Genomic DNA, 22720 nt, shown 5'->3' with positions numbered 1-22720 from the left:
TAAAAAGTACGATTTATTGAGCACTTGCTATCTGCCTGGCACTGTACTAAAGGTTTTCCACAGTTTTCTCACTGGATCCCTACCAAGAGCCTGTGAAGTGTTTCGTCAGGCTGCACATTCACGTGGCCATAGATCGCCATGTGGCCCGGGTATAATTTAAAACAAAGAAATTCAGCTGTCTGTATTCTCACTCTCTGAAAGGCTCCTTTCCTTGGCAAACTCTATAATAAAGAGGCAACCAGAATATAAAGCAAATACTGTGTTATATAAAAATATTAATAACATGTTAATGATATCTAGCAAACACTGAGTGTTTGAAGTGCAAGACAGACGAACACAGGGCAGGTAAGGCTGTCATATCTTGGTGTTCTGTCCCTGCTATATTTTTGTGTGTGTGGGGGGGGAGAGAACGGATGAGTGGGGCGGGGCAGAGGGTGAGGGCGAGGGAGGATCTTAAGCAGACTCCATGCTCAGTGCTGAGCCCGACGCTAGATCTCAGCACCATGAGATCATGACTCGAGCCGAAATCAAGAGTCGGATGCTCAACTGACTGAGCCCCCAGGGGCCACTCCCCGTTGTCTTTTTAATACAGACCTGCCTGACACAGCCACAGTGGCTTTTCTGGAAAACTGACATCTCAGGTAGCCTCATATGGGAGGTGTCTCCAGACCCAGCCGGCATCTTCAGGGTAATTATTGTTGTTACCATGTACGGGGGGTTTCCAAGTGTTAGGCACATTTCAGGCTCTTTGTTTATATTATTCCTGATCTGTACAATAATGTAAGAAACTATTTTATCCCCATTTTCCAGATGGAGAAATGGAGGTTTTGCAAGACTGGGCATGCTGGTAAGTGGTAAAGCTGAAAGCAGAACCCATCTGTCTGGGCCACATGAGCATAACAAGGGCCAGACACACACTGTCCACTTCCTGTGGGCTGTGCTGGGCCACCACTCAATCCTGGCATCCTGTTCCACAGCGAGGAAGCCACAGTGGTCGCTCTTACAGGGGTGTCTCTAGGCTGGGCCTTAGAGACGTTAGAGGAGGCTCTTCATCCGATGTCAGGCTCTTGCCTGACTTCACAATTGAAGGGCGGAAGGGCTGAGTGGAATGACAGGTCTGCCCAGCAGCTGGCAGGGGGGCGGGGGGGGGGGTGGGCGTGTGCCTGGTAGGGCTCTGCTGTAATGACTCTCCATTAGGCCCAACCAGGTAAGAGCTCACACATCATTTCAGTGGGGGCTGATCAAAAGAGAGGGAGTAAGTCAACTTCCTTGAAAAATCCTTTCTTGGGGGCGATGGGAAGAAAGAAGACTGCTCTCTGGTTTGTTATCTCTTACTGGTAAGAAATCCTAGCGAGAGACTCTTCCCAGTGTTCAGATTCTGCCCCTAAATCTCTCAGGAATTGACTCTGGTTGGCAGTGGCCAAGTATCATTCTAAAACCAGAGAAACAGAGTGATTCTCATTTTGGGGGATGGAGATGACAGGCCGCATGACAGAAATCTTAGATGGTGAGCAAACCAGGAAGAAAGGGTTCAGGGCCAAGCTCAGCTCACTGTTAGCAGGATTAGAACAGCTCAGGTAGCTGTGAGGGGCAGGTGGGAATACCACGGTTTGGGATGGTAGGGCAGCCTAGGGCAGGGGCTAACAGCCCAGGGTCTGCAGACAGACCTGGATTCAAACTCTGCCCACCCAGGCATGAGGGATCAGGCCGTTACTGAATGGATATAGTACTTCCTCTGTAAAGGGCAGATGATCATAAGAAGAGCTTCATCAGGTTCTCGTGGGGAGAAAATCACAGTGCCTGGCCCATAATACACAGTTTATCAAATGTCCTGATTATGAGATACCAGTATATTATATGCAGAAGCTACCGGGTAATTGCAAAATCACTTTGTAGAAATGTTCAAAAAGCAGAAAAATCAATCAGGGTATGAGTCTGTCACCACATTCATTTCAGAGGTTTTGAAATGATCCCCGTGTAGACATGGCCTGATGGCTGTAGGTCGATCTTGGGATTTAAAACCCTGAGCAGGGCCCCTGAGCCCTGCAAGACACAGAAGGACTCTGTCCTGCACTACTTCCCCCTTTGCCCCCGGGATGTGCGTGCTGTTGCCCCAACAAGGTGGGTGTGACAGCTGCAGAAGCAGGTGAAAAGGGGGACGGGAGCTACTCACCGCTCGGTACTTGACCAGGTAGTGCCTGATGGGGGAGCCGCCGTCATCCTGTTTGATCAGATTCACCTTAATAGAGTTTCCATCCTCTCCCATCTGCCCTTCGAGTTTAGGTGCACTGGGTTCCCCTGAAACAGCCAGTTAATTCATGTGACATATTTGCCCACACGAAGAAAATCCAACCCAGAATGGGATGGAGTGATGGGGTGGGGCTGGGCTCTTTCTTGCTTTCTCAGAAATTCAAATGGTTAAAAAGCAATAAATATAAAACTTCAGATTCCAGTGAGATACCTCAGGATTAGCCCCAAACTGGGAGTGACTTTTGGGAATGTTCTGGGAAACCCTGTTAGCACAGTCCTTTTACCATTTTAGAAACAGGATTTTTTAAAAACTGTTTCTCACTGGTGCTTGCATTTCCTTTTTGCTGTTCTTACAACTGCAGATTTAACTTTGATGAGCCTGATGCATTTTGAGGAACAGCCTGAAATACAGGCAAATGTGCGTAAATGTTTAAAGGAGAAAACCTACACCCATAAGATAATTCTTCACAGCAGCCAGTTTCTTCCCTGGATACGTGATTCATCTCAGGGGGCTGGGGGACCCATCCCTAATGGGGACGGAATGACACTGCATTCTTGTGACCAGCTTTCCATGAATTAAATTGCATTACTTAGACTCATTCATATAAAAACATGACAAGTTTCCAGGTGTGATTAAATAAAGCACAATTTGCCACGGGCAAGTCTCCTGTAAGCATCCTGCATTTACGGCTCAACTGCCTGAGTGATAATCCTTGGTACCTTGTTTAAAGTAACAATCATGAAAGTCTTTCTGTTTGTGAGCAGAGAGAGGGAAAAAATGGCTTCAGCATTTCTCAACAGAAAAAAGTCGATGTCTCTACCTGTGGTATACACTCAGCTCGTGAACCCGAGACAGAGGAGGAAGGTGAGCTCGGTACGGACGAATTACCAGAGGTGGGATGCTTCTTCAGTAAATAAGACGCCGACTTTCTTTAAGAGAAACTCTCTCACTAGTGTGTACTGGGAGTAATGAGGTAAGAGAATGTCTGGTATGAAAAGTTAAAATGAAGATTTAACGCATTCGGGAATTCTGCACTTCCTTCAAAGACACACATCTCTGTGTCTATTTCATGTCCTCAGACAGAAAATTGGGAGAGCCTACAAGAAGTCACCTTCTGGGAGGGTTGTCCTGGCTCGTTCACTGAAAGACAGAATCACAGACATGTGACCAAAGAACCCAGAAAGGTTTGTCGCCAGGCTTTGGACCTCATCACCCCAAGGTATACCTCTGGCCATTTGTGGCAAGGCTGCTGGCAAAGCCATTCGGCCCACCTTCCTCATTCAGCTACTCTGGGAACCTCACAGTGGCCTTGTGTCCTGCTCCCCACTTTGAGACAAGGAGGAACCAGACAGGGAAAGCTATTGGCCAGCCCTTGCTGCTCAGCCTGGGCCTGTAGCACGAACCCCACGTGGCAGCTCCTTAGACATGCAGATTCCGTTTCAACAAGATCCCAGGGTGATCCTTGTGCACCTTTAGGTGATGGGGACATACAGAAGCTGACAGGGAAGGTGCATCCCCTTAATGTCAGGGGTGATTTAGGAAGTCAGCCTTGTAATTGGTGGTCCTCCATCAGCAATTCAAAAAAAAAAAAAAAAAAAAAAAAAAAACCAGGAAAAAAAGGACAAGGTTTTAGGCAAAGACTTGTCCTGTTTTCATGTCGCTATCCAGCTGCTGGTCCCAACTATTGTTTGGAAAATTCTTAGGAATTTGGTTTCGATAATGTCAAGGCAGGTATGCTTTTCAGATTCTTTTGGACCATCCTAAGCCTTAGACAACAGTTGTGTCTTATATCATTGTAAATATCCAGGGCTAGAAAGGAACTCAAACAAAGTGGAGGATATTTCAGAACCGGGCAGGTCTGCACAGTCACAGATGGCAGGAGTAGGCACAGTTGAACTGGATAGCTCTGTTCTCTGAATGCAGGGGACAGACTGGTTCTGGCTGGCCTGGGACTTCCAGGTGTGAGCCTCACAAGTCCTGCACTCAGGCTGACGGGGAGAGCTCATGGCCCCAGACTGAATGGGGATGGACATTAACGAGGACTTTTTTATTCAGAATTGCAACACTGACTCTGTGATGGTCGATTTGCCTTAAGGAGGGAAGGCAGTGGCATCAGTGGCCCTTCCAACACAGTCATGGGGTGAGGACCCAGTCCTTACCCCAAAGCTTCCTTGGAAGGTAAACGGAGATTAATCTGCTGGGGCTGCTCTGGCTGCACTTTCCTTATGATTTCCTTCCAGATTTGAGCAGTGTGGGTTTCAAGGCTGAATCAAGACCACAAAACACTGGACCCTGCTTTGGGAGTGGGTGGGGGGGTTGTATCTACTTAGAAGAGGTACTCTCCTTCATGTTTGTGGGGATCCCTGTAAAACTGAATGCTTGGACAGGCCACTGCCTCAGTACCCACGTTTGCAGAATCCATGCCCCGAACGAGGTGTTCTCCAGGGCCCCCCTCTGGCTCTGACAGCACTGTGACCCAATGACAGTCACTGTGTTAGGACAAACTATCAAGAACACCTTGGCTATTTTCAAAACACTGTGAAAGACAGACGCAAAAATAAGGATGGTCCTGCCAATTTCGGGGCAATGTATCCCCAGATCAGCAATTCCACATCTCTAAGGCACAGGGTTGTCCATTTTTCTTTACATTTTAAAAGTTATCCTCCCCAAAGTCCTATCTTTGCAAAGAGACCCCAACTGTCTTCAGAGACATGGGAACAAATATCTTGCCAAGGATTCCCTGCAGAAACTAACAGCCCCGATGAAAGCAGTCAAATCTTATCTTTGGATGTGTTTCAGAAAAAATATGATTGGAACCACAAAGAAACCACTAACAACTATTCCACAGAACACAGTTCTAACATTTACCAAAGTTGGAACGCTATCATTGCTATTTTATTGGAGCGACTACCATGTTATTCTGATATACGTGTATTTCTTTCTTACAGAATGTAGAGCATGGCATATAATATTTACATGTATCATTTAAAGTGCTTTAACTAGGATTTACTCAACAAACGTTTACGGAGTACCTACCTCCCAGGTACCAGATAATTTCTTAGGCATTGGAGTTTCAAAGGTAAACAAGACAAAGTTCGGTTTGTCAAAAGAAAAAAAGAAACCTAGTTATGATCAACTCTTTTTAAAAATGGCGGGGCCCTTGTATGGAAAGGTAACCCTTCCTGTGACGGTGTTTCTAGAGGAAGATGACCTTCAACTAACATCAGAGGGATTCTGACCAACTCTACACAACTTGTAGTCACATAAAGGTGGAGAAAGAGCAATATTTAAACAATTGTCTTCTCCATCTTCAAATGCACACTCTGTCCATTTTTCTCAAGATTACGAATAGGCTAAAGGAATTGCTTCCTGAGCTGTCGGCGAAAAGGAGACTCTAGCCATACCTGATGAGGGATGGGCTGACCCTGAAGAAATGGGGCCTTGGCATTTGGGTGGCTCACTGCTTTGCTGAACACATTAGGAGAGGAAATTATTTAGAGGGTCCCAATGTGCACTCTGTTCTGAAATGGCTGCCCCGATTGAAATCATTATGGGTAATTTCCGCAGAACCAATATTGTAATTATTTGTAAATGTTGGTTTGCGATTCAGCAGCAATCGGCAGGTTGCTCCAAGAAAACCCCTGCGGTTAATTACACCTTCTGAATTTAGCTTCAGCCATGAGTCAAATTTTGCCCCCAAATATTTCACGTAAAGACTCAAAACAACATCACCTTAAAAATAAGCCTTGCTGATAACAAATATATTAGGCAACTCTGGTATTTTCTAGAAGAGTGTAAATCACGGATGCAAGAAAAGAAGAATGTACCATCGAGACCACATACAGTCAGAAATGTGGCAGGCTCGTCCTATAAATTCCTCCCAGAAATCGTAATTGAAGTGTGTATTTCTGGCCTTGCAGATTGTAGGTTCTTTGTAATTTGTGTGCTATTGTGCCCTAAAATCTGAGTCAGCTTCAATTCCTTCCCCTTGTCAGCACAAGTCTGGAGGTCAGAAAACTACTGCTGGGTACCTGAATTCCACAACAGAAATTATAGCAGGCTTAGGGGGTCTGGACAGCATCTGTGAATTTTAGAAGGAAAACAATCTTCTACTTCTTACTCAAAAACGCCCAACCATGGCATCCCTGACAGAGGCCTGACCCGCATTCTTTTTTCCTGACCTTTGCTTTCTCTCCCACAGGGACCTGCACAGACTTCGGGGCCTCTGAGTATAAACCAGTGATGGAGATAGGGCTTGCATTAGAATCTATCACATTTTCCATCAAACAGGATTGTCTGGCATCAAAAATACTGTTACTTTTGTTTATCTTAACTTCTGTTCCCCTTTGGTCCATTACACCCTGCAAGCAATGTGAAACTTACGTATGCCTTTTCTATTATTTGTTTAGAAGAGTACAAAATGTATGACTTGGCTGTTCAAGTATGAAGCCCATTTGATTTTTCCCAACTCAGGAACATTCGAAATTATATCAAGAGGTTAGACGTTTGATCGGCCTCAGGATCTGTAGTTATAAGGCTGCTGATTGTCCTTCCTAAGACCAGGCTCTTTGCCGAACAGATGAATCTAGCGGGATCTGTGCTGCTTTCATCCTTGGAGCCTCAAACGCTCTGGGACGCCCCCTGTGACAACCCGCCTGGCTGAGGGGGCTTTCTGACAGTCCCGGCGAGCGGCTGTCAGTCCGAACATACCCAACCCTGGACGGGGTTCATTCTGTCCTAAGCATTGCTCCTCCAGATCGGGCCTGGGGAATAAATGCTCCTTTTCTCCTGAGCTCTTTCCTCCTTGTTGTCAAGAATATGCTTGTGCCAGCGCCAGCTGACTCACTGCCATCCTGGTCTCCGGCTCCAAGGAACGCCAAGGGATGCAGGGAGTGCGTATAAGCCATGGCCAATTCCCTGGCTCTCCACAGAAAGGACGCGTAGCCCTGTGGCCACGCTCACGGGGGCACCCGGCCTACACATCCCTCTCAAATCGGGCTCCTCAGGAACTACGAACGTGAGCGTGTGAGCTGGGGGTGGGTGGGGAGGCCAGTGGTAGGAAGGGATATGAACTGAACAGCAAAAGATGAACTCTGACAGACTGAACCACAGAGATACCAATTCCCTTCTTGTGGGTGTCATGAAAACACCACCAGATTAGCTGATCAATTATCTCTGTTTCATCATCATCCTAAAAATGAAAATAGGACCACGAAGGTATGGCTTGTGGTTATGGGGCTGATCCAGGCTGAGGAAGTTAGGACCCAAATAACCTCCAACAATTAACTAACTCGGCTCCCGCCTGCAAGGCCGCCAAGGGGAGTCTGTGCACATCTTCAACACGATTTCATGGACATTAGGTTACTTATAAAGAAGTACAAAGCTCCTGGGAAGCCCTAGGGAAACGGGCCCTTTGCAGAGCTCCCGGCCTCTGCCCCCAGGATTCGGGCCGACACGCGTCACTGCCTCCCCTCTGCAGACCCTTCACGCTAGCTCTCTACCCTGTAACCGCCAGTGCGGGGAATCCTTAAGAATAAAGGCAATTAGAGCAGAGCCCTGGTGAAAAGTCTATGTCGACCTGCCAGAGACCGTGGCAATCCAGACACACAGCTGTAAAAAAAATAAATAAATAAAGGAAGGAGTGGAAGGGGTGGTTAGTGATGTTTTCAATCTAAGAAGGAAGAGTGGGTGTTAAGGAGCTTAGTTCACCAGAATCAGCATGTCCTAGTACGAGAGGCAGTGTCAGTAGCTAAAGAAAAGAAGATCATTATGAATGGGGGGGGGGGTGATCCATGCTAAAACATGCAGCACACTGACAGAGGGGCGCAGGGGGCTTCTCATCACACACATGCTGGCGGTGGGGAGGGTGGGGAGGCCCGTTTACTTACACAGAGTCCTCATAGGTGAGAGTCACTGGAGGAAGGAGGCCCGGCCACGACGAGGTGCCGTGATATTAAAAATCAACTTGGCAAGGGAGCATCTTAGCTCACCACAGCAAGCCCACTCCTGGGATCCTGGGACAGGTGCCTAAGTTTCCCCATCATGAACCCCTATTTGCAAAGCTCTACAGGTTCAGGACTAAGGGAGCCAAGGGCATGGCGTCCAATGCCTGTTTTCACCTCCCTTCTGACCCCGTGCTACCGAACCCAGTCAACACCGTGGACGGGAACCTGAGATTTACACAACATGCAGCCTGTGTCAAGGGCATCCTAGAGGCAGTGTGTGCGTGTGCGTGCGCGTGTGTGGAGGGGGCAGTGGTGGAACAGGAACTGGATTTCATCACCTGTCGGATGTACACCCCTCTGCTGGGAGATGCACCTGCTCACTTACCCATCCTCAGGCCCCACTCACCTGAAAGCCTTGCTAGTGTTCAGAGAAAGGAGGCAAGCACTGTTTTTCACGAAGCTTCATTTCTCTCCGTGAATTTTACTCGCTACGACCCTCTCCAGTCCCTTAAATTGTATTATTAAGGGCCATTTCTGGCTGCTTGCTGCTCATCTGAATAATGAGTCCTCCGCCTGTCCCTTTGCAAATGGTAAGAGAGGGTCTGTCACAGAAGGGAATGTGGTTTGACAAGGGGGTAATCATCCTTTCGAATTCTACAGGCACTTTAACTGATTTTTTTTTTTTTTTTTAGCACTGGCCACATTTTTACTGACACCCAAGACCATTGCTACAGTGCATTTCTGGGGCAACCGCAGGAAACATCTTCAAACATTTCTTGCCTTGCTTAAAATGTCTGGAAGAGATCTCTGTCCAGAGGGGTGGATCTGTTTCAACCTTGCTCATGTTGTGCTCTGCTTCATCCTGAATTCTAGCACTGCACAGAAATAACCAAACTTGTTTTTAAGAAAGAAACGAATGGGTTTCAACCCAACACCTCACCCTTCAGATCTCAGGGAGAAAATCCGGGTTTTTCCCTTGGAACAGTCATCTCAAGTCTTTAGAAGAACACAGTCCCCCTCAGAGAAATAATGAAACCACAGGATGTGGAGTGAGACTCGGGAGTTTAGAAAATCTTAGGCTCCCAGTATCCCCTACCCTAAGGTTCACAGATTAGGTTGCCTTTTGAAGGTAGGTCAAAGTCATTAGCACGTCAGATGTTCCCCTGCTTTGGGGACACACCCACTTAGTTTCAGACAGCATAAATACCACACATCTTTTTGGAAGTGACAGACGGCTCCAACCCAAGACCTCGTCCAGGAGTCTGGTTGTAAACGGGACTCAACATGGGCACAGTGACCACACCCAGAAAGGTGACGTCCTCAGAGGTGGTCAGTGTGCAGGATGAGCAAGAGGGAGCATCCACAGGGCTCACACGCACAGGGGCACAAAATGAGAGGACAGACCAGGAACAGAGAACATGCATGCAACAGCTATGGATGGTTTTATCTGTGTGAATGTCGCCCAGTCAGTTCCTTGGAGACGTGAGGCCAGACGGGGACCCCTCGCATGCACGGGCACACTGGGCGGTTATTCGTGTTAGTCTGGCTTTCGTGATCAGTGCAGCCTATGTGTCTCAGGCTGTGATGTGACGTAACAATTTTCAGTTAGAAGAGAACAGAATGCATGTGACTCCCAGGGCAGGTTTTGAATAGGTGTTTGATTTTACAGTGGGGAAGTTGCAAGCAGAGGCTTCCTTTTCTCTTTATGGTAAACGAGAAATGTTTTCACAAGGTTGTGACAGTCACAATATTAACTAATTATTTTGTCACGGCTATGCGCTTAATTAGGCTATAATTTTATTTCCTTTGCTGCAAGGGTCAATCATGTGCTTCTTGATTACAAAGAGATCTCCAGTCATGGTTAAGTGCCAACTTTTGCTTTGATTTCTAACCCCCACTGTCCAGGGGGGAGGGTCACTCTTAAAAAGTGACACATCAACAATGCAAACTGCTTTCATTCCAAATTCTTAAATCTCTCCCTTCAGAAAGTCCTCAATTTGCATGAATTTTATGAAGCACTCTCATTGGTTTTGAGCAAATAGAACCTTTGCAATTGATACACTTCTCTCTGTAGCATTTCAGTGTCGTAAACAGATACATTTCACATTTTCACAGAAATGACTCATTTTAGAGCAGCTGTGGTTTTCAGAACTACTGGATAAAGTTAAACAACAATGTCATAAAGGTCACTGAAAAAAACCGCTTTCTGGGAAGTAATTTTTATGAACTCTCTGGTAAAAATTCAAGTTTGCAAACTGCGTAGTGGTAAATGTGGTTTTGCTGTGGATGGCAGTTTGTAGGGCCAAGTTTCTTGGAGCGAAATGTTAAACCAAAGCCTGCCACGGTATCAAATTGTCATGTCAAGGCTGCAAAGAATTGATGGATTCAAGAGGTGAACTGAGAACAAGAGGAAATCTCTCAAATGGCTTCGCTTGGGAAATCTGGGACGGGAAGAAATGAGTGGGCCCTAGGTGCCAGGCTGTGGTCCCAGGTTTATTTCCCTAATCAGAACAAAGAGTTTTACCTTCTGTTCACCAGCGTGGACGACATCATCAGCACCATGCAAGCCACATGACAAAGTCACATGATACGCACGCACATGATTGGTTGAAAGGAAAGTGGAGGAGGTCACATGGAAAATACAAAAAAATTAAAAACTGATGTAAACAATGGGCAGGGAGAAAAATCAACAACAAAATCACAGACTAAATAAAAGGAGAAATCAAATTAAATTAGCAGCATATATAGGAAACATTGGGAGGACAGTAAAACTGCCCAGAAATAGAAGGATAATAAATCGTAAAGAGCATTTGGTTAACGACACCAATAAGCATTAGATACAGCTGCAACACTGCATATTAATACCACATCAAGGAGTATGTAAACTTGTTTGGAAATAGGGAGGTGTTTCTGCCGGGACCCAGATGTCAAAGTCAATCCAGGAGACTGCTGAAGGAAAAAAAAAAAAAAGCAAGTTATTATTCACAGATTCCAGAAATCTCTCGGCATCCTTGGAAAACGAGGGCAATCAAGGAGAACATGGGTCGTGCAGGAGAAGTCTCTAGACTGTGTGTCCTGTAAGAACAAAATATTACGTTACACTGAGAAAAGCCATTGCCTGTTTCCTTTGGTGCATGAGGAGAGGGGGAGTGGGTGCAGGCCAGAGGAGGCAGCCCTGGGGATTCCCTCCTCGCCTTCCAATTCATCTACCCGCATTATCCCGGAGCTCCCAGTGACAGCCCTGTTGAGACACCTGTGAAGGCAGAGGCTAGTCAGTGCACAAAGGGACGAGGTTTCCTTCTGGTGGTCAAGACAGTGGCTCCATCAACAATGAGGAGCGAAACTGAACGGATCCCCTGGCCCCACGAGCTAAGACTCTGACCCTGTGCTTGGGCATTGGTGGACACAGTTATCTCTCCAGACTTGTGGCTGCACTTGATAAGATATGGATTTGATTGTGATCATTAAAAAAAATGTTTGGATTTGTCCACGTTCCTTTTTGTCATCTGTTGTATTTATACTCTAATTTGTTACTGAATGACCTGCCTTGTCCAAAGGCAGTTTGGGTTTCCTGCCTTCACTTGCACAGGCCAGGGGAAGATCAGCGAAATGCCAGTTGAAGCTAAGAGAAGGGCAAAGAGGGGAGGCGGAGAGATCTTTCTGTCCAGAGCACGACCACTGCTTAAAAATAATGCAAGAGAAATATGCTTCAGCCCCGTTACATATTCTTGACGCTCTGAGCGGACGGAGGCTGTGCTTCCTACTGTCTGAAACTGTACAGGCTCTGGCACATTCCAACCAAGGGTATCCTGCGGGGATTACATTCACCTGATCAGTTTCTCTTTTGATTTTATCTAGGACACCTTCCTTCACTCCGAAGTATAAATGGATCAGCACACACACATACACCCACACACATACACCCACACACACTCCCTAGCAAAAACAGGAGACATTATTTATTTTCATCCCTATTGATTGGCTGACGATCGATGGATTGTTGTACGCATGTAGCTACTCTGCTCTTAGCTCCACTGTATTCACACGTGCTACCTTTTGCCTTATGTTGAGGAATGTGCTCATGCCAAATACAGGCTGCTGCCCAAGTGTGACGGTCTTTCCTTCATCCCAGTATCCAATGGGACTTAAATTTAGGTCAGTAGTCCAATGGCGCACGCGCGCGTGCACACACACACACACACACACACACGACACTTTCTTCTCTTTGATGTCACTTTCTAGGCATTTTATCTGTGGACAGAAACGTCTGATGTTTAAAAAGTAAACATCTGTCAGGGGAGAACACCTAATTCCTCCTTAAGGATAAATCTGGATTCAAGGTTCCAGGGAGGACCAATCTACAGTGAGACACCTTAAGTATGACCGAGCTGTGCAAATGCATTACATAGCCTACAATGCCAGGTCCACACACCACACCAAGCTGGGAAGACCAGGAACACGGCTGTTAGAAGAAGAAAGGGTGCTATTAATTGCATTCTTTTTCCCAAATGCAAACAAACAAACAAAAACAACCCACCCCCAAAACAACCCATCATCTGAGTGAAGCCCGCACAAGCACAGTTCCATGTCCCCTGCTCTGCTCTGCCGACAAAGTGAAACCTGAAAACCATCAGGAATTAAAATTCATTGCAGCACACACACACAGAGAACACCAAGAAAGCAGACCCTCAGCTATGTTCTGCAGCAGAGAAAAGAACCATTTCATGCAACACACAGAACCAGGAAACTCTTTTCTTCTCTGTTCAATTATGTATCAGAAACCCTGGCCCCAGGAGCGGGAGCGAGTGGGAGCTATATTTTGCATACATGCTTTCTGCCTTCTCTGGCTACTGCTCAATGGATGCATGTCATTTCTTCCTGTGCACTCAGAAATATAGGATCTAAACCCCCACATGGCCATGGACACCGCTGTAAACACACGCACACACACACAGGGGATCCTGTTGACTTGGGACTTAAGGCCTAACACACAAGCTCACCTCATTAGAGCATTATAAAGGCAAGCTTGGAACATGTCACAGTTGTGATGAAGTGTAATGTTTTCCACAAGTCTGGCCCCAACTGTACCCTCAGCAGATGAATTCCAGAGCTCTGATCTGGACTCTGGGTAACAAACTTGAGGGGGCTTGGCTATGCTTCCTGGGGCCACCATTTTCCTAGCTCTGAGGAGGAGGGCTGTGAGGAGGCCTCTGCCCCCCTGTGCCCTGTGCATTCCTCATGACCTCTTGCCTTGCCTCAAGGTGCCACGAAGCAGGGCATGCTGTCAGGAAGTAGCAGCTCCTGCCCTCTCTGCTACCCCCTCCACCTCCCACCTCTCTATTTTTCTCTATTCCTTCCCCTGTTCTCAGTCTTGGCAACGTGCGCGCGCGTGCGTGCGTGCGTGTGTGTGTATGCATGTGTGCCACGCTTCAGGGGAGGGACAGCTAAAGCAGGGAAGAGATGCTGTTCTTTTGTCTCCTTGGTGTTTCTCTAATCCTATTCTGTTGTTTCACACAAAGGGAAATTTGGAAAACTCTCTTCATGCAGAATGTTCTTCACATAATCACCCCAGCTCTTCCTGGTCTCCTGGCCACGCAGACAGCATGCGTAGGAAACCACACCAGGCGGAGAGCCTCCATGCATTCACAACTGTTACTGTTAATACAAGGGACAATGTCAGGCAGCACCGTGACCCAGAAGTCAGCTCGGCAACAAGCAGCAATCTGGCCAAGAGCCGCCATAACTCTATACTCACTAGACGGTTCTGTGGTTGGGAGGGCAGGAAGAGGCCAGGTTGCTATGGAAACACGAAGGGCAGACAGGGCACAGAAAGGTGAAGGAGAGAATGGAGATATAAATTATATTCATAAGTAAACATATGAATGTGTTTATATACATATATAGACATTATTATAAAGAAAGCAGGGGATATTCTCTCATTTCCTCCTTCCCTGATTTATCAGTGTAAACATAGAGTTTTAAAAAAAAATTATCAGAGATCTTGCTGACAAATCACTCTCCTGTGGCGAGAAAAAACATATTTACTCATTTACCCCCATTTACTCTGACCACAAATTCCAGCTACTATGTGCTGGGTACTGTTGTCTTGGGTTTTTCATACTTAGTCTTGAATTTTCACAGATACCTATGAGACAGGTAGAATCTATCATTTGAGAGATACGAACTCTGGTGTTCAGGAGGCTGAGTGACTCATTCAGGGTCGTGGAGCTGTGCAAAGAGGGAGCAGACATGGGATTTGAACCCAAGGCTGTTTCGGGTTCTCAAGCCTGAATGCCTGCTGTTCCAGCCACTGCCTGGACATCACCACCTGGTGTGGCGGGGCTGTTTCTAAGCCAAACAGATTCAACAGGCGGCTTCTGAGTGAGGGCCTGAGTTGCCTCCTGAGGCTGTGCCCAACGAGCAGCAGCTTCTGATACTCCAGGGAGGATACAGCCAGGTGGGCGGTGCCTGCCCCCTGCCTGCCCCCGACGGCTGCTCTGGGCACCTGCTGGCATGACAACTTGGGCCTCATGCAGCTGCTGTCTCCCTTTGCTCTCCACGCACCAACCCCCAACACACACCAAAAGCTGGGTTCAAAACTCCGAGTCAGAGGCACAGAGCTCTCTCCTGAGCCCCCAAGGGAACAGAAGGACAGGGCAGCCAAATGAAACAAGATCATAAATGAGCGAGGCTCAGTCAGGAATGACGAAGCCTGACGCCAACCAGCTTTGGCAGTCCTGCTTCTGGGTGGGCAAACACAGCTTGGTGAGCGCTACAATGTTTTTTTTGGGGGGGGGGGGTGGTACGGGAGGAGGGCCATTTACTCATCCTATTTTATGGAAGAGAAAAACAAGGCTCACTTGTGAAGGGTTAAGTAACTTGCCCGAGCGCCTACGGCCAGGCACATCTGTGAGCAGACACTGTTTATTTTCCCACAAATATTTACGAGACAAGTATGCATTTATGGAGAAAGTGAAAGCTACAAGCCTCGCTATCTAATTTCAGTGTCTGAATCCAACTGTGCCAATTAAAATGAAGGGTGAAAACACAACACCCCAAAGCATTTCTTATGACCCTGCCGAACAGATATTTTCCTTGGCAAATTCCTTTGGTTTCTCCGAATGTCAGCTTGAGTCCAGCCTGGGAAGAATCTTGAGGACAGGGCCCGGCTGGGCTGCACCGGCCCCGGGGAAGCCTGGCTGCACGATTTTCAGTCCAGAGCAATGCCTGTCACTTGCCTACTCTCCATCTGGGGGTGTGGGCGGGGGGTGGCGAATGTGGGACGCTCTGTGCCTTCCTCTCTTCTCATTTGCTTCTCTAAAACCTAGTGCTGCTTTCTGCCAACAGAGTTGAATTATCACCTGATGAAGGAGATAACATTACGCAGACCCACCGTGGCTGGTGGAAAAGCAGCCTGCGGAGAGACGGATGAAGAAAATGATACTCACTATTGGGATGAGACAATGGAGCGGGGGTGGAGGAGCTAGTAGGAGCCGCTGAGGAAAGAAACATGAAGGTAAAGAAAAAAAAAAAGAAAAAAGAGAAGAAAAAAAGCTCATTGAGGCACAGATACTGAATGAAAAAAAAAAAATGGAAGAGTCACCCCAGGGTGTCAGTGGCAGGAGCTGAAGCGGGTTAAAGCAAGGAGGAAAAACACCATGCATGAGGGCAGGTGGCCTGCGGGCCAGCGGAGAGCAGGGCTCTCTGACTTCGGACCGCAAGCCTGTGTCTCTGCCAAGCCCCAGGGTTCAGTAAGGGACGGGGCCAGGAGCAGCAGCAGAGGCCTGCAGCCCCGCCTGAAACAAACAACCGGTTCAGCAGGACCAGCCGTCTCCATGCGATCACATGTCAGGAGGAGAGGGAACCTGGAGCCCGGCTTAAGGCGAACGTGGAAAAAAGGAGGCTTTGGCTTTTCACGTGCTAGATGTCCATATGTGCTCCTGTACAGGCCGACGTCTCCACTCCAGGCGTGTGCGTGGAGCAAAGCCTGTAAGCCTCATTCTCTAATCTCAATGTCCCAATGACACAGAAATGACCTTCCTACTCAAAGTTTACTACTGGGTGAGGTCCAGGATTGTTTGGCATCTGGATGATACTCTAAGCACCACTCCCTCCAAAACCCTATACGGGTTCTCCAGATGCTGCTGTGAGCGTTACTCTCGCTCTCTCTTGGACAAAGGGGATGCTAAAGAGACTGGAACTAGATAAGTAACGCTCACCCCACTTTCGGCTTGGAGGACCGTCAGCGAGGGCTCATCTGAGGCATCCTGGACACTGAACAGATGTCTAGTTTTCTGCTGGCAAATATTCTGAGGTTGTCCCATCAACAATCACAAAACAAAGTTCCCTCTGGGAGCTAGATGAAAATCTGAAAAAACATCACCGTATCTCCAACACTGCCTGGGCACTCATGGTTTGGTCTTCCTTTTCCCTCCCAGATGAGGCACCTCATTAAACCACGTGAGTACAAGGTCACTGGAGTCAGAGCAAGATGGCCTACTAACTCATGGTGACTTGATGGTCTGGTTAATTCATGTGAAAGTGTACCTTTTTTACTTTTTTGGCTTCAAATGTTTGCATACCTGTCCATATTATTCTGGAAAAGGGGTGGAGTTTTATCTGTTTTAAACACAATATATTAGAATACGTTTAATTTATACTTGCAATGTGCCATCTAGGGGGCAAAATTCTGTGAAAACAAACATCTCAGGATTCCTCTTTTACAAAGGAGAGACTCATTCATAATCTGTATACCCTGAAAGAAATGGTCTATTTTGCTTCACAGTTCAGAAGCAAATTAAGAGGTAAACACTCAGGCAATGAAATTCTGAAGGCGTGTGGCTCAATCACAGAGAACAGGATGCACGCTCAAATGTCACATCATCGGGTTAGGGCCTCGGCAGCTTTGATAGGGAAGCAGCCCCTCCCAAGGCAAACGGAGGTTGTGAGCTTTCCACCGTGACAACACGCAGACATCTGGCCTAAAAAGACGTGAAGCAGGGACATCTTTCCAGGCTGCAGTTCTATTTGCTTGTTTGGAGTCACAGCTGCCTCGTTACCTTCACACACATGTACGAACGGGACACAAAGGAATCTTCAAACAGGTGAACCATTCTTTCTAATATGGCAGCTCAGAAGCAGGAGCTCTCTGAGGTTACCTGTGGCTTTGGCACGTTCATGCCCCCGAAGGTGGGTAAGTCTATTAGGGAGCCAGGAGAGCAACCCCATTATTGGCACATCTCAAGGAACTTCAAGAGATAAACTAATGTAAAATGCACTGGCTTTCACCTACTGCCTCCTAACCGGGGGGGGGGGGGGGGGGGGGGGGGGGGGGGATGGAGGATGGGGTAGGGTGTGTGGCAGCAATGACTCTCTCTGTTCAGCATGATGGCGTGTTGACCCTGGGTACCTTCTCTCCCTTGGGGTGAGTGTGCACCTAGGGCCTAAGTGCAGCATCACGGGCTCAGGCTGTCCACATGCACCCCAACATTACAGGAGGGGGAAGCACTGCCAACAGGCCAGACGAGCCGGTGTCAGAAACCAACGCTGCTAGTTCTTGGGCTTGGTGTAAGCATGCAGCTAAACTGGTGGCTGATTTCACACAAGCTTTGTGCCTTCTGAGGGAGGGAGAACTCAGAGAAGTCCTTCCTAAAACGTGCCCTCACTTGCCAGTAGCAGTCAGTCAGTGGGTTTTGTCTTGGGCGTGATAGATGCTGGAGTCGCCCTTCCAACTGTATTCTTCCTCAGGATGGGTCTGGGTACCCCTGGGGCCAGGCCCTCCCTTCAGCCCCTCTAGGAAGGTCATGAGGGTACAGGAAATACCATAATAACCAACTGTAGTGAGCGTATGATGTTCTCACATGTACGCTGCCTCTTATCCAGTTCAAGTTCTTGACAAAGGCACCCGACGCTAAGGCTGGGCCACGATTCTTCTTATCTGAGTTTGATTTTTTTTTTTTTTTAATTCTTTAGGCCATAACTTATTAGATAATTGAGAAAACTGACTTTGCATGCCTCTAGCAATGCCTGCTGCTGGATCGTTCATGACCTACTTGGAATGGACAGCTGACCACACCATTTTCCAAAGGGCCTCTTGGAATCTGGGTTAATTACCCACTTTCCTACTAGCAGATAACAAACACTGAGGTCTAGAGATCTCTCTCTTTTTTTAAATTAAACACCGACTTTTAAAACATAGCATCTGTTTAAGAAATTCTTTACCTTTACAAGGGCTGAGCTGGCAATGAATGAAAATCACTTACAGGCTTTGAACTCTAAGACCCAGTTACTCTGATTCGGTACTCAAACCCCAAGTACTAGTAAGCAACTCAAAAGGAGGCCTCATCCCAGCCTTCCTGTCTATGATGTACCCAAGCCACATTCATTTACTGGTCAAAATTCGGAAGAGTAGAAGCCCAAACTGAGAGTAAAGATCCAGGAGCAAGTGCTCTCACCTTCAGAGCTGCCCCTTCTGCCCCTTCTGAGTTTCCTCGGGGCCTGGGTGCCAACGGGAGCTGACACCTGTCACTCTTAACCTGACCACTCCAATCCCCAATCCTGACTCTTTCCAGAACCGGTTCATTCAGGAACCAAGTCTGCTGAGATCATGGATTCAGCGCTTGCTGAAAATCTCCGAACGCCTACACTGAGCTACTTAGTTTCTGCTGTGGCTGCAATATTTCTGAATAAATTTTAAAAAGATAAGCTTCCCTGAGTGCCTTTCAGGAGCTAGGAGCTTTTTATGACAAGAGTGTGCAGTTTTCCGAATACCTTTTCTTGTGAGTCTCTCTGGGTAACACTGAACTCAGCCTAGGAAGCAAGGGGCAAGCGTCAGCGGGAGTGAGGCTTGGGGGGCATCTTATAGCCCAAGATCAGACCCCCGTCCCCGCCCTCGCCCCCGCCATCGTGGAGGCGGCGGGCTTCTGTAGCCCTTGCTCCTTAGGTTCACTATTTACAGCTTACATGTCCTTCCCACGGAGAACTCCCCTCCCTATATGCTTGGCAGTGAAGATACTAAGGAGCTGGTCAGTCTTTTCCAAACGTGGAAATGTGGAAATGCACACTGCAAATAACCTCCCTCTAAAGAACACAACTGACTGCAAGTGGGGATTTAACCCCAGCAGCTGCCTGCAGCACCTACCTGTGACTTGGGAGCCAAAGCTCATGTTACCCTTTACAACTGCGGCTGCTGCTTGGGCCTCCTAGAGCCCCCCAGCTGCCACAGACAGAAAGGGGAGGCACTACGAGCTCGAGTCTTTTATCTCCTCAAGGCAAAAGCGCAAGTCCTTTCAGCTGCTTTTCCCTGTGAAGGGATTCTGAATCCCTGGTGTGGCTGCGGTCACTTCTCTGGCATCCTGGCAGGAGGTGAGGCGGTGCTCTCGCGTGTTACTCAGAGACCGCCTGCAGACCCACCTGGCTTAGCTTGGCGCGCAGCGGCATTGCCACGGGGAGTCATCACACACAGAAATTAATCAATCAACACAATTTCGAAGGACACAGAAATTGCATGCTCTACAACAGGACGAGTGTTAGCCTCTTGGAGGAACCTACAGACATTAACAGGAGCACAACTAGACCAAGGTCAGTGTGGTTAGGGCCCGGACAGCATCATCTACTTCAGCCTAGGGGACGAAAAAGGGACCAGAACTAAATTAAGAACTAGGACTAGCAGATGTTAACACTATAGAAACAGATAATGAGGTATGAAGAGGCACTTACGTGGAAGAGGGCTGTCTGCATTTCCCATGGATGGAACACAGACGATAAGAAAAGACAAGAGACAGACCCAAGGGGGAAAAAAAAAAGATGTAAAAGAAATGAATAGACTCAGGACAGCACATGGAATTGGAAATTCAAATTATCATGTTATTTCAAATCCAGAAAGAAGCAGTTCCTGCAGAAAGAAGATGAGACAGGCCTGCTTCTGGAAAAGGTAGGGGGACTGCTTGCCGGCCTCTGGCTTCAAAGAGAAGGAAGCAAGGGATTGCCCTGCGTGGCTTTTCATCCCAGGAACGAGAGAGGACCCAGGGATCCCTGTGACCGCTCAAGGAGTCGGGCTGTGCTGCACCTGCTATAGCTGGGAGGATGCCCGGTCCTCCCAGAGGTTTGGGGCTATGGAGGGATATCAGCAGAGCCTGGCCTTCTGTGGGACAGCGGGGAAAGCGAGGCAGGCAGAGGTGAGGGAAAAGGGAATGATGGAGGAAAGCGGTGCCATCCTGAATGGATCAGGAAGAAGCGCCTCTCTGGAAAGAGGCCCCAAGGGAGGGAGACCCTGACGCGTGCTCCTGGCGGGAGGGAGGAGGAGCAGAAGAGTCAGGGGCCTCAGCCACCCTTTTCCCTCGTGCACTGCTGGGCTCTTGCTCCTGCACGTACATCGCACAGCAGCCCCTGCATTTCCGTAACGTCATCTCTCTGCTGTGGCAAAAATCCCACGCCTAATTACACGAACCATCATTGTCTTTACCCTCTTCCTTCAAGTCACGGGGTGCTTTAGGGCCTTTGTGACCTGTGTCCAAAAGCAGTGTCTCCCAAATCCCTCCACAACAGGCCTCTGCGTCTCTGCCCGCTCCCTTTACGACGTGTCAGGGGCTTCCTCCCTGGCTGTTATTCTAACAGGAGGGACCCGCTACTGTGGCAGTGTCACCAGGCACTTTGGGGAAGAGAACAGAAGGGGCTGGGCATCAGCCATCACTGAGGGCCAAGGAACTAGGAGGTGGGACCTCCTGGAGCAGAGGAAGCTGAAAGACAAAAGCTGTCATCCAAACCATGGATGGGGCAGCTCAGGGTCCCCTCTGCCCCTGAGGAGAAGAGGGTGGGGATGGGGAAGAGGCAGGGCAGCTGCTTTTACTTACGGACTGGCTGCGTCTTGAACTCAGAGGCTGTGCTGATCTCCCCCAGCCCCTTGCCGTTGAGGGCCGCCAGCCGCACCGCGTACGTCGTCTCCGGCTTCAGGCCCACGATGGTGACGATGCCCTCCATGTTGGCTGTTGCGAGAACATGAGAAGGATCACAAAGGGTGGAAAGCCCATTAGTAAAATGGCGCAGCCGCTGTGGAACGCAGCATGGCAGGTCCTCAAGAAATTAAACATGGCATTTCCATGTGATCTACGTCTGGGTAGATCACAAAAGAACTGAAAGCAGGAAGTGGAACAGATACTTGCCCACCCATGTTCAGAGTAGCACTGTTCACAATTGCCAGAGAGGAAACAACCCAGGTGTCCACCAATGGACGAGTGGACGCACACGGCGTGGTACTGATACAGTGGAGTTTCAGGCAGCTTTAACACGGAACGAAACTCACTCGGACACGTGCTACAATGTAGGTGGACCTTGATGACATCAGGCTAAGTAAGCCGGACACAGAAGGACATGTTCCACTCATCTGTAGTAGTTAGAATAGTCAACTACACAGAGACAGGAAGTAGAATGGTGGTTGCTGGGACTGGAGGGAGGTGGGAATGGGGAGCTAGTGTTTAACGGGCACTGAGTTTAGGATTATGAAAAAGTTCTGGAGACGGATGGTGGGGATGGTTGCACAATAACGTGACGGTACCTAATGCCACTGAACTTGACACTTAAACATGGCTAAAATGGTAAATTTCACATTCCACATATTTCACCACAACAAAAATAGAATCGGAATGTTGATTATATTTGAATTAAATATCTATATACTTATATATATATAATATATACTTATATATATATATATATACTTATATATATATATATACTTATATATATACTTATATATAATATATATAAATTATATATACAAGTATATATATATAATATATATAAATTATATATATAATATATATATTATATATATTTAATATATATTTATATATATAAGTATATAATATTATATATTATAATATATATATTATATATATTTAATTTATATATATATATTTATATATATATAAAGGGCAGGGGAGGGTGGAATCCAGCTTGTAGCAATGACCAAAAAAACAAAGCCAGTTGGACTTTCACATGGGGTCGACTTGCCATAGAGCTGGTGTGAGGTTTCAGAGGGAAGTTGGCAAGGTAAAGAGATTGTTTTCTTCTGGCTCCAAATGGACAGCCCAGAAACTCCTCAGGTTCCCCACCCCCCAAAAGCTGAAGGAGTGATGGAGGCTACCTGGTGAAATAAATTCTCAGTAAAAAGGGCCGGAAGGCAGCCACCCTTGTTACCACATACCAGACCGGGATTAAAACTTTCTACGGAAACAAAAAGTACTTCACTGGCGTATAAACCCCGCAGGAAGAGTTACACACGGTTGTATACTCGGTCTTCAGGGCAAAATAGTCCAGGCTCAAAATCTTCAAACTGTAGGCATCCAAGGGTCATTTTTAAAATTTTAGTTTGGAAATCTATCACAGGATGAATTTAAGAGCAGACTTGTCTCTCTGGCAATTTGTTGTGTGGTTAATACCATCATTACAGGGCAGCCCCTGAGTACACCAAGCAAGATGGATGGGTGACGGCAGAGAACCCCCAGCCCGGATCACCCACAGGTGC

The 22720-nt window shown here is 47.5% G+C and overlaps 1 protein-coding gene and 1 long non-coding RNA gene across 29 annotated transcripts in view; one reads left to right on the top strand and one right to left on the bottom strand.

The window, feature by feature from the left end:
- The window catches only part of NCAM1 (neural cell adhesion molecule 1), a 314647-nt gene that overhangs the window by 18582 nt on the left and 273345 nt on the right, over nt 1-22720 (bottom strand). For 10 of the 25 annotated variants that reach the window (XM_023238923.2, XM_045038059.1, XM_023238924.2 and 7 more), the window contains 2 exon segments: nt 21048-21179; nt 2174-2298 (listed from right to left, as the gene is read on the bottom strand). In XM_023238923.2, the coding sequence (XP_023094691.1) occupies nt 2174-2298; nt 21048-21179 (257 nt within the window). 25 annotated transcript variants of the gene reach the window in all.
- Nucleotides 446-7043, top strand: LOC123380328. 4 transcript variants are annotated; one of them, XR_006585925.1, is made up of 3 exons: nt 446-688; nt 811-847; nt 2613-7043. It is a non-coding gene; the product is annotated as an uncharacterized LOC123380328 (long non-coding RNA). The 4 variants fall into 4 exon arrangements; XR_006585923.1 differs by having other exon boundaries at nt 446-847; XR_006585924.1 differs by lacking the exons at nt 446-688; nt 811-847 and adding an exon at nt 1149-1207.

Source organism: Felis catus, chromosome D1 (assembly GCF_018350175.1).
Source record: "Felis catus isolate Fca126 chromosome D1, F.catus_Fca126_mat1.0, whole genome shotgun sequence".
Lineage (NCBI taxonomy): Eukaryota > Metazoa > Chordata > Mammalia > Carnivora > Felidae > Felis > Felis catus.
This window is presented reverse-complemented; position numbering and strand designations above follow the sequence as displayed.